This window comes from Xenia sp. Carnegie-2017, unplaced genomic scaffold (assembly GCF_021976095.1).
Source record: "Xenia sp. Carnegie-2017 unplaced genomic scaffold, XeniaSp_v1 HiC_scaffold_20, whole genome shotgun sequence".
Lineage (NCBI taxonomy): Eukaryota > Metazoa > Cnidaria > Anthozoa > Malacalcyonacea > Xeniidae > Xenia > Xenia sp. Carnegie-2017.
Genome location: NW_025813483.1, coordinates 9,604,040 through 9,621,510, shown reverse-complemented (window position 1 = coordinate 9,621,510; position 17,471 = coordinate 9,604,040). Strand labels below are relative to the sequence as shown.

The window sequence follows — 17,471 nt, the reverse complement described above, 5'->3', positions numbered from 1 at the left end:
GTAAAGTTCGGCATTTTCGCTAAGGGACGACACATGAGCAGCATATTTAGGCAAAAAGTTTTCTTGAATTGTACGTGTAGAGGCCATTAAAAGTGTCAAACTGCTGAGTAGAACCATTCGAAGCAGAAGATGCTAGAATCGACCTACTGCTTCAACGAGATAGCCGTGCGCCCAAGTTGCCATGCAAGTTATGTTTGCCTGCATATTCACGAACAGTTCTTTCTATCAAATACGCAATTCAACCACGTGCAATCATTACACGCATTACATAAGAGGTCTAGATCAAATACTATATAGTCATCGTTTCAAACGTATCATTACTAATCTCAATATGGCCAGGCTGATATATATTCAAGCTATTCGACAGCCTCAAAAGTATAAAGTTCTCGGACCAAGCCAGTATTCAAACTATGACCGACTAACGCACTAAAACTCAACTTACTCCTCTTTGCTCATATCAAACTAGATCGTAAACTTCCATTGAATAAAAATTTCTGTATATGGGAACCTAAACGTTCGATACCAAACCACAAGACCGATATATTTTGGTAATTTCATGCACTTACACAACTAGATTCTTCATTTTGGTGTTCAGTTCATCAAACATATATTTCCGAAATTTGGTTTTCTTTGCATGATCGCAGTCCATTAGTACGGCATTCAACTTTTGGGAAGCAATTAACTATACATAGTATTTATTTTATTTGCACGATATTCGTAAAATGTCTATACCTAGGCATCTCGAAAACTCAAGTTCATTTCCAATACATTTCAAAGGCATTTCAAAAATATTTCCAGCATCCAAAGAACTACTAGATATAAGTATCCCCATCTGCTTTGAAGTGGTTGTTTAAGTAAACTTTTCTACTATGCTCACATAGTGTGGTCCGAAAGCTATATTTCTGACTTTACTTTATAAAAATGCAATCAACTCGCTATTATCGTCTTTGAAGTCTGTATGCATACAGTTAAGGATATATTGTACCAACTCAGGGTTTCACCTCGAAGGGCGATCTTCAGGCAACTGTACACATGTAGCTATTTCATTTTTAAGATCAGCTGCAAGTCGGAAAGTGGTCATTGAAAAATGTTACGAACGCGTTCGCCGTAATTGCATTAATAAGTTAAAAATGCTTGAAAAATACGCGATATATGTCTAAAGAACATAGGTAACACGTTTCTCTCTTACAAGATGACAGACTCTTTGGCAGACTGATATACACGACATTCTGCCGACTATGTAATATTTTAGCATTGCTTGCCAAGTACCAATCTACGGTGGCTCACAAGTACGGTGGCTCACAAGGGCCACCACACAAAATAAAAATATTAATACACACACAAAATAAAAATACACACACAAAATACATTATACACACACAAAATAAAAATACACGCAAAATACATTATACACACACAAAATAAAATACACACACAAAATAAAAATACACATACAAAATAAAAATACACACACAAAATAAAAATACACACACAAAATACATTATACACACAAAATAAAAATACACACAAAAATAAAAATACACATACAAAATAAAAATACACAAAATAAAATACACACACAAAATAAAAATACACACACAAAATATGATTGCGGGCGCTTGCAGTGTCGGCTTACTCGGAATTGCTCGTAATTGATCGTTTTTGTTTTCAAAGTTCTAATGGTTCCAACTTCCAGAGTACATAATAAAATTCATTGATTTCACTGTGATCAATTATTTCAAAGTTGCTTACGATATTGCTCCCCGTATTCTGGTTAAAATTAAGGTTAATGTGCTGTCCTGGTTGCGGCAACAATTCCGGCTCAGTCTCGGAATCAAACACGTACTGTGATGATTGTTTATCAGAGGAAAACATTACACGCTTGATAACAGGTTATTTCAATCGTGGTTATCCGTATGGGGCAATCGTCAGACTTTTGCAAACCTCCGGTATTCTGATGTCTATACGGACGTTGAAGCGCCGCTTCAGATCTTTGGACTTAAGACGAAAAGGACAAGTCGTTGATGAACAAAATTTAAGAAATGTTATAGAGTATATAAAAGCCTAGGAGCAAACGCTTGCTGGCACCTCGACGGTAAGATTACATTAATGTAGTTTCTATGAACCTAGAAGTAACAAATACCCCGACAAGAACTTGCACTTATGCATTGGAGGGATTATCTGCAAGATTGTGAAGGTAATGTAAGGTAGTTCATTGACTATATTTCTAGTTTACAGTATTTACAAAATCCTGTAGTACTAAGATGTTAAGTTAGAACTTGTAAGTATGCATTATTATTTCTGCAGTTGAAAAATCGAAGAAATTAAACACTGCTAGTTGCTACATCAACACGTATATTGCTCTCTGTTTAGCTGGACGATGTGGTGCTACTTTGGGAGATGTACTAATCTTTGCAACAGGAAGTGATGACATCCCACCTCTTGGCTTTACACCAATGCCTTCACTATGCTTTTGGGAAGATGTTCGTCCAAGATCAAACACATGTGATACCACACTTTATCTCCCTCTATTCCCTGGTGGTTCAAAGGATGAAGTGCAATATGATACTTTTAAAGAAAAAATGGATGATGGAATTTTAAATTCTCCTTTTGGGATTCCATAAAGTTTTTTAGCAGTTTTTTATAACAAGTACATATTCAATTAGTTCATAGTTCTTATAACGTGTTTATAACACTAAATTTCAAGTTTAGTGGCGGAATGCTACGTTTTACCATAATGGTATTCAACAATTTACAACAAATCATGTTTCATAATATAGTTTTATTTGCTTTGCAATTGGTTGCAAAAACCTCTTTTTGCAACAGTATATTTCTATTTCATCTTTGTGGCATGGGTATCATTATGCCAAATACTTCTTACATAGTAACTTTTCATGTTTGTAGATGTAGATTGTCCAGGTTAGTAGAGTCCTGAGAAGGACTATTGTTGTTGATGTTGACTGACGTTTCGATTTGACTCTGAAGATGCTTATTGCTAAGGTTGTTGAAATGTCAGTCAACATCAACAATAACAGTCCTTCTCAGGACTCTACTAACCTGGACGATCTATATCTACAAACATGTAACGATACTCCTGGGTTCAAACCATTTACTTTATTTAACTTTCATTATGTTGTGTGATAATCTATATAATTAACACTAACTTCATTGTGGTACATTAATTAAATGTTGAAAAATTTCAAATCCTTCATTTATGTCTTCAGGACATGCCAAATTTTTGTTTTCCAAGACATAATCAAAATATTCTTTGTAAATGTCCTCACAAATGCATGGGTCAATTCTCTCTTCCATTTCACTCAGCTTATCAGCAGAAATCTCTATTAGGCAGTTTTCACCCCCATAGTATTCTGGCAGAAAGAACAAAATGTCTGGAACTCCTGATACGGTTTCATGTTGCGACCTACAAATGTAGTGGCTATTTCAGTGATCTTTTACTTTTGTTAAATCTTTTTGAAATAACATGTTAAAAAAAACCCACAGTGTCTCCATGTGGTAGGTATTACCCAACTCTAACAAACCTTTTTGTGCCATATCTTGGAAAAGTCAATCCACCAGCCTGACCTAGTTCGTCTCAGGAAAGACCACCATGCTTCAATTCTTTGATTTGAAAGAGAGGATCCATAAACATGAGCTTTCTCCCCTGCCCATTCATCATCTCCATCAGCTCTCAGGTAGCATTGCATTGCAGACAATAAAACATTTTCTGTCCCACAATGTGCAGCCTCCAAACTCCTTAACAGCATTAAGAAATATTTCTGCAATTACATTTGGATTTTTGTTTGATCTGACAACCTCAAGCCACAGAATTCTTCTGCTGTAACCACAAACAGCACCATGTACTGCAAACCCATATGGTTTGAGTTTGTCATATCCTTAAAAAGGGAAGAGTTTGTTAGACATTTGCACTCAATAATGTGCTACAAAAAAGCTAGGTTTGGGTAACTGTTCCCCATTATCTATAAGTTTGATTAAAAATTCATAGAAACTACATTAATGTAATCTTACCGTCGAGGTGCCAGCAAGCGTTTGCTCCTAGGCTTTTATATACTCTATAACATTTCTTAAATTTTGTTCATCAACGACTTGTCCTTTTCGTCTTAAGTCCAAAGATCTGAAGCGGCGCTTCAACGTCCGTATAGACATCAGAATACCGGAGGTTTGCAAAAGTCTGACGATTGCCCCATACGGATAACCACGATTGAAATAACCTGTTATCAAGCGTGTAATGTTTTCCTCTGATAAACAATCATCACAGTACGTGTTTGATTCCGAGACTGAGCCGGAATTGTTGCCGCAACCAGGACAACACATTAACCTTAATTTTAACCAGAATACGGGGAGCAATATCGTAAGCAACTTTGAAATAATTGATCACAGTGAAATCAATGAATTTTATTATGTACTCTGGAAGTTGGAACCATTAGAACTTTGAAAACAAAAACGATCAATTACGAGCAATTCCGAGTAAGCCGACACTGCAAGCGCCCGCAATCATATTTTGTGTGTGTATTTTTATTTTGTGTGTGTATTTTTATTTTGTGTGTGTATTTTTATTTTGTATGTGTATTTTTATTTTGTGTGTGTATTTTTATTTTGTATGTGTATTTTTATTTTGTGTGTGCATTAATATTTTTATTTTATGTGGTGGCCCTTGTGAGCCACCGTACCAATCAATTGAATCTTTTTCCCCGGATCTACTTTAGCAAATAGATGATCCCAGTTGTGCAGAATCCTATCGCGAGTTTGAGCGATTGAAACAACTAATATATCGTGATCGGGCTCGCTCATCCGGCTACTTCATAAAAATCATAAAGAGTTACGACTCGGATAGCCATAAACACATAAACATTGTAGCTACTAAGCGACTTATATTAAGCGTCTATATAGTTAATAAATTTCCTAAATATGTTTACAGCCGGACAAGTGACAAATTAACAGAATACGTGTGAGCTCTTAACGATTGTACATGCAAGTCCTAAACCTTCCCGGACATTCCCATTTCGAAATACAACGAAACGGCGCGTTTTACTTTAGTGTTTAAAATAAGCATATCAATATTTTTTCATGCGAGTCAAAACATTGAACAGAAATTTTAATCGAGGCAATCGATAAGAAAGGCAAACAATGTTACCATAGCAACAATAATTGTTGTTCGGCCACACATTAAATTTGTGCTTCAGACTTCGAAGTAACGGCTAAATCCTGAAAAAATGTACAGATGTGGTTTCTTGTTTTCTGGTTTTTTGCCTTCATCGCGCAGGGTGACATTTGAGTTAGGCTGTTGCGGTATATCGAAATATCGATGAATATCGGGGGTTTTTTAACATCGGCTTATCGATATTGGTTTTTTCGGTACATCGAATCGATATGCCGAAAATATCGAAAAAAATACCGAAATATTCGGTGTTACCATATATTTAGTTATTATAGATACTTTTTATGGTTTTTTAATGGCATTATAGCGGTTTTTAAATGGTTTTGTATACCATTAGACAATCATGACCCAATCACACGCGCGCGGCAATCGCTGGCTAAGTTTCAATTTGATCTTATCAATCGTTTCAATCCGAAAAAATATCCATACATCGATAAATATCGATACCGGTTTTTTTTAAATCGCAACAGCCTAATTTGAGTTATAGAGTGACATTAGAGGATAGGGTCAGATAAGAGTTTGGGTTAGGATTAGATTCGGATCAGGATCAGCACCTACCAATTCAACTTGGCGTCAGCTGTAAAATTTCAGGATTTAGCAGCCACTGGACTTATATTCTACAATGGGAAATGCATCGTTCTCGATACTCCTACAACTTTATTTGAAAATAACCTTTTACAAAGGAGGTGGATGTAGCGAAGAAACGTAGTCACGTTTCATTCACGTGCATAAATACTTGTTTGACGCTTAAATAATTTTCATAAATAAATAATCACCGAGTTGTTCGTGTCATAGCTAAACAATACAAGATAGATCGTTACCTTGCGACACGCCAATCAGTCTCCGTAAAGTATAGCCAAGCTTTCAAGAACATCTTGGTCACGTGGTTTGGGCGTCACAAGCTCGTCGCTTAGTTTCCAAATTTTCACCTCGCCAACTCCGTTTCCGGTTGCAAGTAAATGCTTCCTGGAAAACGGTAACGAAAACGTTTTTGTTATCGATTTTTCATATGACAAGAGGAAACTGAAGTGAAGGAACAATTTTAAGTGAAAAAAGTAGCTTTTATCTATTACAAGATTTTTTCAACTCTTTGCCAGGCCATCTATGTGCTATCTGAAACCCCGAATTACTCTCTTACTTCATCCTACTGTTATCCCACTCAAACCCTTTAACATTCAAAGTCTCTTCTTCCTTCCTTCTGTTATCCCACTGAAAACCTATAACCTCAAAAGGCTCTCTTATTTCTTCCTACGGTAATCCCACAAAAAGCTTTTAACCACAAATAACTCACTTATATCATTCTCCAGTCATCGTTTTCGAGCTTTTTAATTTAATTAAGATAGTTGCCGCCAAAGGTTCTTACCAGTTGCATTAGGCGGCCCGTTTGCTCATGCTTAGTTTATTTCAGATCATTAACACAATTTATTTCTTTAGAAGTCTTTTGCTTTGTGAACACATAACACATAGTATAAGACATAACTAAAGTACAACATAGTATAGGACAGAATTAAGGTACAACTTAGTATGGGATATTATAAAAGTACAACATGGTATAGGACATTACTAAAGTACAACATAGAATAAGACATAACTAAAGTACAACATAGTATAAGACATAACTAAAGTACAACATAGTATAAGACAGAATTAAGATACAACTTAGTATGGGATATTATAAAAGTACAACATGGTATAGGACATTACTAAAGTACAACATAGAATAAGACATAACTAAAGTACAACACAGTATAAGACATAACTAAAGTACAACATAATATGACAGAATTAAGGTACAACTTAGTATAGGACATAACTAAAGTACAACATAGTATAAGACAGAATTAAGGTACAACATAGTATGGGACATAACTAAAGTACAACATAGTATTGGACAGAATTAAGGTACAGCATATAGGCAAACGATTGTATGCAATCGAAATGAACAATTGATGTGTCTGAAGTTACCTAGAAGGATTGAATTCCGCAGTATAAACAGAACTTTCCTTGGAACATCCGATCAACGTCAGTACGGGATTGATTCTGTTTTCCTGACAAAATTAATTGATGATATGTAGAGATTCCGTAAACATGGGTTTTGGTATGGAGCAAACATATTTGAACTGAGCGTTTGAAGCTCAATCTTCTTATAGAATGTAGCACACATATCATTTATATCAATTGTATGGCTAGGGTACCTGTATATCTTAAAGTTTCCCTTTGCGCAAAAAAATTCATTTGCGATACTAAATTTAAGTGCGATTTGTAACGTAACAGTGAAAAACATTTTTAGCTTTGGTTCCATATTCATGGCTATTTAAGTTTGAAAAAAACGCTCGTCTCAATGGACCTTGCCAGTCGTCCAAATCTGGAATGACTTACTTTTGTGACGTCATGCAAGGGATTCCTCAACACAAGGTTTATATACCAACCATTGAACTAAAATACATGGAACGCTACCTAAAGCAAATAATTGAAGCCAAATCTTACATCAGACACGCGACATTTTACCCCAAACACGCGTGTGTAGTGTGTAGTGTTTCGAGATTCTCTCGCGAAGTGATAATTGATCGACTACACACGCGTGTCTAAGGTAAAATCACGGCTTCAAAAATTATTAGGGTTTTGTATTACAAGTAGCGTTCCATGTATTTTAGTTCAATGATGGGGACAAGTAGCAAGGCTTCACGTGGCGCGACAAGATATGATGATGATGAGTTCAATGATACCAACTACCTTGGACGAAGTAAGAATTTGAATGGACCCAGACTTTATGCAACGACGGACAAAGTGCATTAAAATGCAATTATTTACCGCCATAACAAGATGACGATTTGACCAAATTGAAAAGTTTTCTTCCGATACGTTAGATATTACACCAAGTTTTAAAATTGCAAATAAAAATTTTGCTCACGAGAGCACTTTATTTATTCTCCCATTACTTTTTTATCACAGCAGTGAGCAAATCGTTTACATCAATTGTACGTATAGCCTTCCAAAATGATCCTACGTTTGGAGGATCAATTTTCTCTTTATTTATAAATCACGGCACTGAACATATCATTTAGGTCAATAGTATTGATCATCCTACCTTAAGATCATAAAGGAGTATCTTGCCTTTGGCACAAGTTACAGCAAAGACGACCGATCGCGTACAGGACCAGCGTATCGAGTAGAGATAATCGCGAGAAGGTTCGATGGTAAGAGAAGGCGTCAACTGAGAAAATATAACGAAAATACAATTCTGTTTTAATTGTTTACTCCAGCCAACGCAGCATTGATTGTCAGCTCTCGCCGTAATTAATCTGAGTTCTACTGATACGCAAGATTGATCCCTGCTCCAATCTGTAACCAAAACCTCAGCAGAAAGCGGTACTATGAGATTAAGGGTTAGGGTTAGGGTTAGGGATAAACTTTGCATATTTATAGAACACGGAATAATTACGAACCTCGAGGAATTAGCGTCACTGGTTTGTGTAATGTATTTCATAAACCAAAGCATCACAATGTATCCACAAGTGATCCCATTATTCCTCACCTGTAGCATGTTGTACAGTCTGATCGTGTCAGCCCCAGCAGCAAGGAATACGTTGCGATGATGCTGAGAGCAACTAACTGAGTGAACTGGACCCAAGTATGGATAATAGGCAAGCGTGACTGGAGAATGGACTGGGATCGAATTCATGTCGTCTATCAAGTGATATTAAACGAAATATAGTTCAAGCACAATGGCCAGAGAGAGAGAGAGAGAGAAAAATAATACATAACTAATTGCTAGAGTAAAATACTAGACTACATTTAACATGAAAAGATTATTATAATAAACTAAATCAATCATAAACAAAGTAAAATTTGCATGAAGCAAAGTGAGTCATATAGTTTTGAACTACAGGGTGTATAGAAAAAACTGAACAGTTTGGAAAACGTTGCTAAACTCATCAGCGCGCAAGATTTGCAAAAACCTTTGGTGGAAACAGTTAGTTGGACTTCCAATGGTTTATCAGTTTATCTGACAGTAAAACCTTTGCTAATAATAAACATTTTGAGTGAAAATTTTGTTACCGAGAAGCACTTTTGAAATAGCTAGCGCACGAAAATGATACAGCTAAAAAGCAATTGAAACATATAAGGTTAAAATATGGCGCGTGTTGTTCAAGGTGACAAAGTTTTAGAATCTTTGGCTGATGCGTACGCAAACGCTTAGTTTTCAAATTGCGAATTATTTTGAATTTTTCGTTTTCAAATGCCAACTTGTAATAATTTCACAATTATGCACAAACTTCTACCTAAATTGAACCAAATATGAATAACTGATGAGGGATTTAAGAAAATGCCAACTATAAATAGAAAAAAACGCAAAATAATCCACAATTTGAATGTCTAGCGTTAGTGCACGGTTCGGGCAAATTTCCGGAAGTTTTTAAGCTTGAACAACATGTGCAATATTTCAACCCTATCCACACAGGAGTATGCATGGGACCATGTTTCAACTACAGATTGTAGTATATAAGGGGTGAAGTTTCAGAATCACACCTAATGGAAACAATAGATTAGAGTATATAAGTACTCAAGTTTAACATCAGATCACTCCTGATGAAGACACTAGAGTTGAGTATATAAGTACTCAAGTTTAACATCAGATCACTCCCGATGAAGACACTAGAGTTGAGTATAAAAGGACTCAAGCTTTAACATCAGATCACTCGTGATGAAGACACTACAGTGGAGTATATAAGGACTCAAGCTTTAACATCAGATCACTCGTGATGAAGACACTAGAGTAGAGTATATAAGTACTCAAGTTTAACATCACTGATGAAGACACTAGAGTTGAGTATATAAGGACTCAAGCTTTAACATCAGATCACTCCCGATGAAGACACTAGAGTTGAGTATATAAGTACTCAAGTTTAACATCAGATCACTCCCGATGAAGACACTAGAGTTGAGTATAAAGGACTCAAGCTTTAACATCAGATCACTCGTGATGAAGACACTAGAGTAGAGTATATAAGAGCTCAAGTTTCAACATCGCATCATTCCCGATGAAGACACTAGAGTGTAGTGTAGAAGGACTCAAGTTTCAACATCAGATCACTCCTGATGAAGACACTAGACTGGAGTATACTTAGGTTCAAGTTTCAACATTCCATCGTTACTAACGGAGACAACAGTGAACTTAATTTGTAGTATTTTCCCTCCCGCAATCACAGAAGCAATGTATCTCTGAAAATTTGATCATTAAAAATAACTTTACTCTGGGCAACAAAGCCTTTCTCTAACCAACCCTGAAGTATTTTACCTTGTAACTTTGTCAAAATAAATGCCTTCAAACCTTAAAGTAATTAAATGAAGTTTAGTAAAAGATACCTGACGAAGCAGGAGCAATGGAGTTCGTGGAACATTTAAATACACCACCACCTTCTGAGCCCGCAATAAAAGTCGTCTGGTCCTCGTGAGAAAAAGATAGGCAGGTCACTACAAAACAGGAGAAGAAAGTATATCCGTTGTTTACATGCGGGAGGTCCGGATGGAAAAATATTTTCCCAAGGTCTCGAAAGTGCCCCAAAACCGATGGACGTTTTTGAGATCGAGGGTAAGTACTTTTCGATCTTGTCCTAACTAAACGGTAAGTAACATATTTATTTTTTGCTAAAGGAACAATCTTATTAGATAGTTTAGTCAGATTCAACAATGGCCGCCAAGTAAACAATCAAAACTTTGCTCTTCTGCCTCTTCGTTTTACTTTGGAAAACTCAAAATAGATTATTACAATAAAAAGTTGGCTGAAAATTTCCTTTTTGAAAATAAAACAATTAAAAAACAAAGCAAGTCTTCGCTCTAGTATTTAGCTATAGGAATCGAGTTGTTTACAATTAAAATAGCATTTTGACGAAACGAAGACAACAAACTTCCTAGTGCCATGCCCTTATACGGTCAAACTTCGTATTCGTACTATAGGTAAAGCTCTCTTATGAACAACAGAGAACGAGCACAATCTTTAAACGAACTGAGGCCGATTGCACGAAGCTTAGATAGCTTTATCCATTGGATGATAAAATTTTCAAAGTTGTAAAAAAAGTGTTTATTTTTTGTTACCGACAAAGAAATTTTGTAATCTTAAAAAATATTTTCTTTCGGTGATTGCTCGGTTCAAATTTCATATTTTACCCTTTCATTTAAATGTTCGAAAAATTTGCCACACCAGTGGATAGCGCTATTCGGCCTTCGTGCAGCCGTCCCCCGAACTGAAAACCAAATGTTCGGCGAAGTGTCCATTAAAGTAAAAATTCAAACAAACCTCCAACCATGCTGTCGTCACGGGCTTTACTCACTCGAAAGTTACGAGGAATGTTGTCAGTCTGAAAGACATAAGCTCGCAATAACTTAAGACTTTTGCTGCTTTGACTGAGTCGCCATATCAAGATCTTGCCATCCGCGCCCGCACTGATGACCTGAGGGTATTTTCATAAGCACAGCAATTAACAATCACCACTTGATACACAATTTTATTTCAGAAAAAAAAACAATTACGGGTAAGAATCATGATATCTTAAAGGCGTCTTCGAGAAGTACGTAAGTAAAGATTCGCGTAGAAATTCCACGCCTCACACTTCATCCATTATTGAGAAATAAAATGATTTTCCATACACTTGCGATTTAACTATCTTCGTGTTTAGCTCGAACACAACATGCTTTACATTAAACAATGATCGGTGGTTTCCACACTGTACTGCAAACTATACCACTACATGCGAACGGGCGACGCTTCTTTATTTAGTTGTAAAGTGAGGTGCCGAACGGAAAATATCCCATACCCTGAACTTTTTGTCTTTTGAGGTGGGATCGCTGAACCATGTGACCTGTATAAGATAACGATTTCATTGACGTATGGATGAGCGTTTACTGATAACAGGGATGATTTTATGGCTCACCTGAGAAACGGGATCTTTATGAGTGTTTTCACCCACGCCAGAAGATCCAATTAATGGATCGTTTTCGTTAGCGATATCGTAGACAAAAACGGCCCCTATATGTCATGTGCAAATGAGAAACATGGTAAACAAGCACGAAACATGGTAAAAAGTACGAAACATGGTAAACAAGCACGAAACATTGTAAACAAACACGAAAACATGGTAAACAAGCACGAAACATGGTAAACAAGCACGAAACATGGTAAACAAACACGAAACATGATAAACAAGCACGAAACATGGTAAACAACTTTAATAAACATAACAATCACAACAATCTAAAGCCAATCCACCACAGCAATCTTAATAAACATAACAATCACAACAATCTAAAGCCAATCCACCACAGCAATCTTAATAAACATAACAATCACAACAATCTAAAGCCAATCCACCACAGCAATTTTAATAAACATAACAATCACAACAATCTAAAGCCAATCCATCACAACAATCTTAATGATTACAATCACAACAATCGTATTGATTGCAAGGACGTTATAAACCTCAATAGCGCAAATTTAATTTGCAAGCGAAACATTAATAGTAAAAGCTAGTATTAATAGTAAATGAAACAGTAAAATCAAATTTTAAAACTTCGATAAGCTGTGAAAAAAGCGTCAAACAAGTACCGTTAAATGTTCCAACGAGGATGAGAGAGGGAAGAACAGGATGAAAAGCGATACACATAACGCAAGTCTACATGATATAAATATAGGAAATATCAAATTTTCCATCAAGGTTTATACCTCCACTTTCTGTGGATACAAGAAAGAACTTCTCCACGTTAAAAAAATATTAATACACACCGAAATGTCGATAACTGCATCCGGTTTATTTGGATCGAACGATCTTCTATCTAAATTCCATGTGCAAACAGATGACTAGAAACAATACGGAAGATATATTTACAAGAATGTCGCGCGAAGAGAACCGAAGACAAAAATGTTACAAATTAAATAAGGATAGGAAGAATATTGGTACAATTGAGTTGCCAGCACATTTGCCGTTGGTTAGTTACATGGAAGAAAGGAGCAACGTGCGTTATGGTGCAAACATGGAGAACTGATGGATGAAAAATTGAGGACAGGTGGAGAAAAACAAAAATGTAGAACTAGGGTCGCAAATCTGAGCTAACGTTGGAAAAATGGAGGACTGGGGTCTAAAATTTGATCTAATGTTGCCAAAATGAAGGACCGGGGTCTAATATCTGAAATCTTTCGCAAAATGGAGAGAGAGGTTCTCAAATCCGAACTAGGTTGGCAAAATGGACGACTGATTGAGGAAAAAATGGAGGACAGGGGAATCTTAAATCTGAAATCATGTTGGCAAAATGGAGGAGTGGTGTGTCAAATCTGAACTCCAAGTTACTCAAATACGGACTTGGCCACGACTTACGAATAAAAAATACATAAGTGAAAAAAAACGACGGTGGAAATCATCCGTCAGTGCCTACATGGAATTTTGCTACGGACAATCTTCGATGACTTAACGATTCCAAGAATTCTAAAGGATGTTTAAATGAATATAGATAAACAGCGTAACATTACCTTATGTGTGCACCAATCCTGATGATCGTAACGGCCATAAGCCACGGCAATAACAGCACCGGTCGGATTCCACGAAATACATGTAACTTCCAACTATAACAAATCAGATGCACAATGATAAAAATACAGATGTCTTAAAATATAGCAACGATATAACGATTAAGGGTAAAGAACAACCGAATTTCTTTCTTGTTTGTTGGCTGCTGACAGTGGCGAAACCAAGGTTGATTTTACAGGCGGGAAATCGCATAAAAATAGCCCTTACGTGTTATACTTAATTATTGTTTTTGAAACAAGCACAAGAGGATTGTCAAGTAAGGCAGAAAAACATCGGACACTTTTGGGTATTTTGAAATGTTTCGAAAAATTCCTTTAAAATGTAATATAACTTCTTTAGAAGATTTTCTCTTTCACGATTTGCATTCGTATGACAGTTAAATAACTAGCTACAACATTGCCAAGACGAAAATGCAATTTTTCAGATAAAGATGCAGGGAATGACATAATTGTAAAATAAACATCGAACATGAATAACAGACATGAACGTTCTACACAACTAGTGCATGTGTCAAAATCAGTTTCCCAACCAGTGCTTACTTTCTCTTCAAATGAGTGTGTGAGGGTATGTAGACAATGAACAGAGTCAGTCGAATCCTCCCAATCAACCTGATACCCTAGCACAAAAAAAAAATTTGTTGAAAAAAATGAAGAGGCTTTGCTCGAAAGGGTAAAGCTTTTCTTTTTAGTTACCATCAAAAGCATGGCTCCTGGTGTTGGCATCAAGTTCTGCCATAAGTGCTGGATATATTCGCCGGAGGAATTCAAGCAGCTCCTGCCAAAGCAATAATACATTTTTAGGGAAGCAAGGTTTGTGTAGAGGCAACCTGCCACCTTCACAACTCTACACTTACAGGGGAGTCTTCCTCTTCTACAGCAGCTACTGCCTTCTTCTCATCTTCTTTCTCCGTTTGAATCTATTATGATGAAAAAATTTTCCAGTTTTATCAGCAACCCAGTTCTATCAATAGTGATGGGGTGATCTCAAATTAAATGCAAAACGGAAATATCAACAACCACATGCTGTTTATTTGAATGAAGCTAAACTTGAAAGGAAAACCATTTGATTAAATAAAAAACATTGCTTTAATTAGGTAAAAATTGACCAGAAAGATGCAGGGATGAATTTAGGGGAAGGATGCACAACCCCTAGCCTTAGGTAGAAGTGCAGGGGGTGTAGATTCCCCTACAAAATATTAATAAACCAAATAATTAAACTAGAACAACTTTCAAACAGCACATTTCCCAGGGTATCAATCATATCAAACTCACAAAGAACCTTAAATGTGAATGGGATAACAACACCCACAAAAGGGTCACCAAAATCTAATCAAAGCCTGACTGACCAAACAGCATCTTATAAAGACTAGATTCGCCCTCCCCCCTACAAAGTCATCCTGGATAGTTAGCTGCAACTCTTACAGTTTTCTTATATACCATCATGGTATGTAGCAAGCAAATTACATAGAAAGGCCACTTACAATAAACTATCAAATGAAAATATCATAAAAACTTCAATAGTTCCAGAATTGAGCTGTAAAAAATCATTGTTAAAAAGGAAGTCTACTAAAGCGATAGGATAGCTGTTATTGAAGACTAAAAAATTTCGTATAATATTATTCAAAGGCACTTTGAACCTTAAATACTATTAGGTCTCACTCTGTCATTATTCTGAGACTCTAAAATGTTAAAACGATAATAAATTCTTATATCCCTTACAATGTAAGGGGTCTCCAAACTTTACAGCCAGAGGGCCACATGAACTTTCATCCAGCATGTTGAGGGCCGAAGAATATTAAAAATTTCCACGTTATCCTTCAGCTTTTTAAATTTCACAGTGTGCTTGAAACGGAAGTTGGAAGTTGGGAGAAAAATTGACGTAAGCCACTCTTGCTAGTTGGCTTGCGACATAACGTGAACTTTCTGCACAAAATTTATTTTGTTTAATAATATTATTATTTTTTCTGAAGTGCCTCTGCGGGCAGGATTGAGAAGCCCAACGGGCCGCATCTGGCCCGCAGTTTGGAGACCCCTGCCTTACATGAATAAGGGCATTTCAACGTCACATGACATAAATTGGCAAATTGTTCTTTTTAAAAAGTAGTGAAAAAGCGAGGCAGGCCACTTCACTCTACACGCCATTCTATGCAAATGAAGTTATTTGAACTAACCATAACGTCCTGTTTATAAGTAGCTTGTGTCTCAGCTTCATTCGCCAATATCTCGCTGGTTTGACAAGCGCCATCTTGAACTGAGCTAAACAACATCGAAACTAACATGCAAACTTTTCGAAAATAGAAACGCCACAAATCCTTATTCGATTGCCAAACTAGTACAATTACAGTATTGCTGAACTATTCTGTATGAACATCCAGTTCAAACAATGAGGCAGCTGGTCGCTTCGTCCCATTGTAAACTGTTTTAATGTATTTATATGTCAATGTCATATTTTAACATACCGTTTTGTTTTCCACGAAGAACCAAAAGACACGGGTTCGTAGTCTTCATCTTGAAACATTATTGCCTTAGGCTTCCTTTTTTTTTATATTTATCAAAATAACTTTCGAAACACGAAGCACAATAAAGGAAAAATCGTCATTTTCAAAAACGTTTTGCCGAGTTTGTTGTGCAGTAAGTAACCCAGTAACAAGACGAACGAGCCCGCGATACCATTGCATGTGATTGAGCACATTATTTGACATTTCAAATCGTGATTCGAAAGGCAAATTTCTATTGCAAGGACGCATTTATCGAAAAATTATCTACCATCGAGTTTTTGTAAGGCAGGAGCACACAAATGCACAAAAGCCTAATCATAAAATAGCTATCTTGTTACCATGGATCCCACTGAGTACCTCATAGCGACGATACTTTATATAAATAACTGTAAAAAAGACATAACTGTCGTCAATGCAAAACTTGAAGTATTTAAATACAAATTCTATTCATATTAACTTAATTTATACAAAAAGCATATGATAGACAATAATTTAAAAATTACCTACAATTATACGTTCACTTGTCAAAAAATTTAAATTTTGACATTAAATGTGCTTTCATAAATTGAATATCACAAATAGCAAAATCAAGCAGATAGATGCGCCGTTAGATTGGTATTCATTGATTGCAGCCCTCCCCTCCCCCTAGATGGAAATCATTCCTCCAGGTTTAATAGATCATCGTCTAACGGCAAGAGATCATCGTCGTCGTTTTCGTTACTACCACTGTCGTAATCATCATCGCTCCCATCACTAAATAAAGACCCTCCACCAATCTCCTCAATGAAATCCGTCTCGCCGTCAACCTCATCCGTCTTTACCTGAAGCAAAAGTCAACGGTAACAAGCTCTGGAAAGTACGTACCCGTGTAGTCACTAGTGGCCCCAGCAAAAGGGGGAAAGAGGGGGAAATTTTCCCATACCAATGTTTACTATGTAACTTCAGTGATATTGAACAGTGAGTAATATATAAGTGACTTTTCGTGGGTGTCTTCCCCACTCCCGGAAAAATAAAATTTTTCCGGCGCCACTGGGTCTGTAGAACGCACTTCCCTTTTCAAGTCCCTGACCTATTTAGTGGGAAAACTCTTGTGGTTCCATTTTTTCTGTAGTACCATTCTTTCTGTGGTCCCAATTTTTAAGTACACCACACCTTTAGTACGACAAAAATGTAACTTATGGCTAAAAATATTAGGCTTCGAAACGTTTCCTGCCAT

At 36.4% G+C, this 17,471-nt stretch overlaps 1 protein-coding gene and 1 long non-coding RNA gene across 2 annotated transcripts; both read right to left on the bottom strand.

Moving 5' to 3' along the window:
- Positions 1 to 3,619: 3,619 nt before the first annotated feature.
- On the bottom strand, positions 3,620 to 4,537 carry LOC124442612. Its single transcript, XR_006947303.1, has 2 exons — positions 4,027 to 4,537; positions 3,620 to 3,893 (listed from the first exon to the last, which is right to left on the bottom strand). It is a non-coding gene; the product is annotated as an uncharacterized LOC124442612 (long non-coding RNA).
- Positions 4,538 to 5,813: 1,276 nt separating this feature from the next.
- Positions 5,814 to 16,909, bottom strand: LOC124442607 (cytoplasmic dynein 2 intermediate chain 2-like). The gene is made up of 16 exons (XM_046993096.1): positions 16,217 to 16,909; positions 15,929 to 16,013; positions 14,612 to 14,674; positions 14,451 to 14,532; positions 14,298 to 14,374; positions 13,701 to 13,793; positions 12,960 to 13,034; positions 12,783 to 12,849; positions 12,109 to 12,203; positions 11,992 to 12,036; positions 11,475 to 11,628; positions 10,544 to 10,651; positions 8,712 to 8,863; positions 8,265 to 8,390; positions 7,142 to 7,224; positions 5,814 to 6,142 (listed from the first exon to the last, which is right to left on the bottom strand). The coding sequence occupies exons 1-16, from the start codon at positions 16,273 to 16,275 to the stop codon at positions 6,013 to 6,015; spliced, it is 1,494 nt and encodes a 497-aa protein (XP_046849052.1). The 5' UTR covers positions 16,276 to 16,909; the 3' UTR covers positions 5,814 to 6,012.
- Between the last annotated feature and the right edge of the window lie 562 nt (positions 16,910 to 17,471).

Coding starts and splice junctions, on each gene's coding strand:
- LOC124442607 (XM_046993096.1), bottom strand. CDS start 16,275: ATGTTTCAAGATGAAGACTACGAACCCGTGTCTTTTGGTTCTTCGTGG. Junction 7,225..8,264: donor TACTCCTTTATGATCTTAAG/GTAGGATGATCA, acceptor TAATTTTGTCAG/GAAAACAGAATCAATCCCGT. Junction 6,143..7,141: donor GCGGAATTCAATCCTTCTAG/GTAACTTCAGAC, acceptor ACCGTTTTCCAG/GAAGCATTTACTTGCAACCG.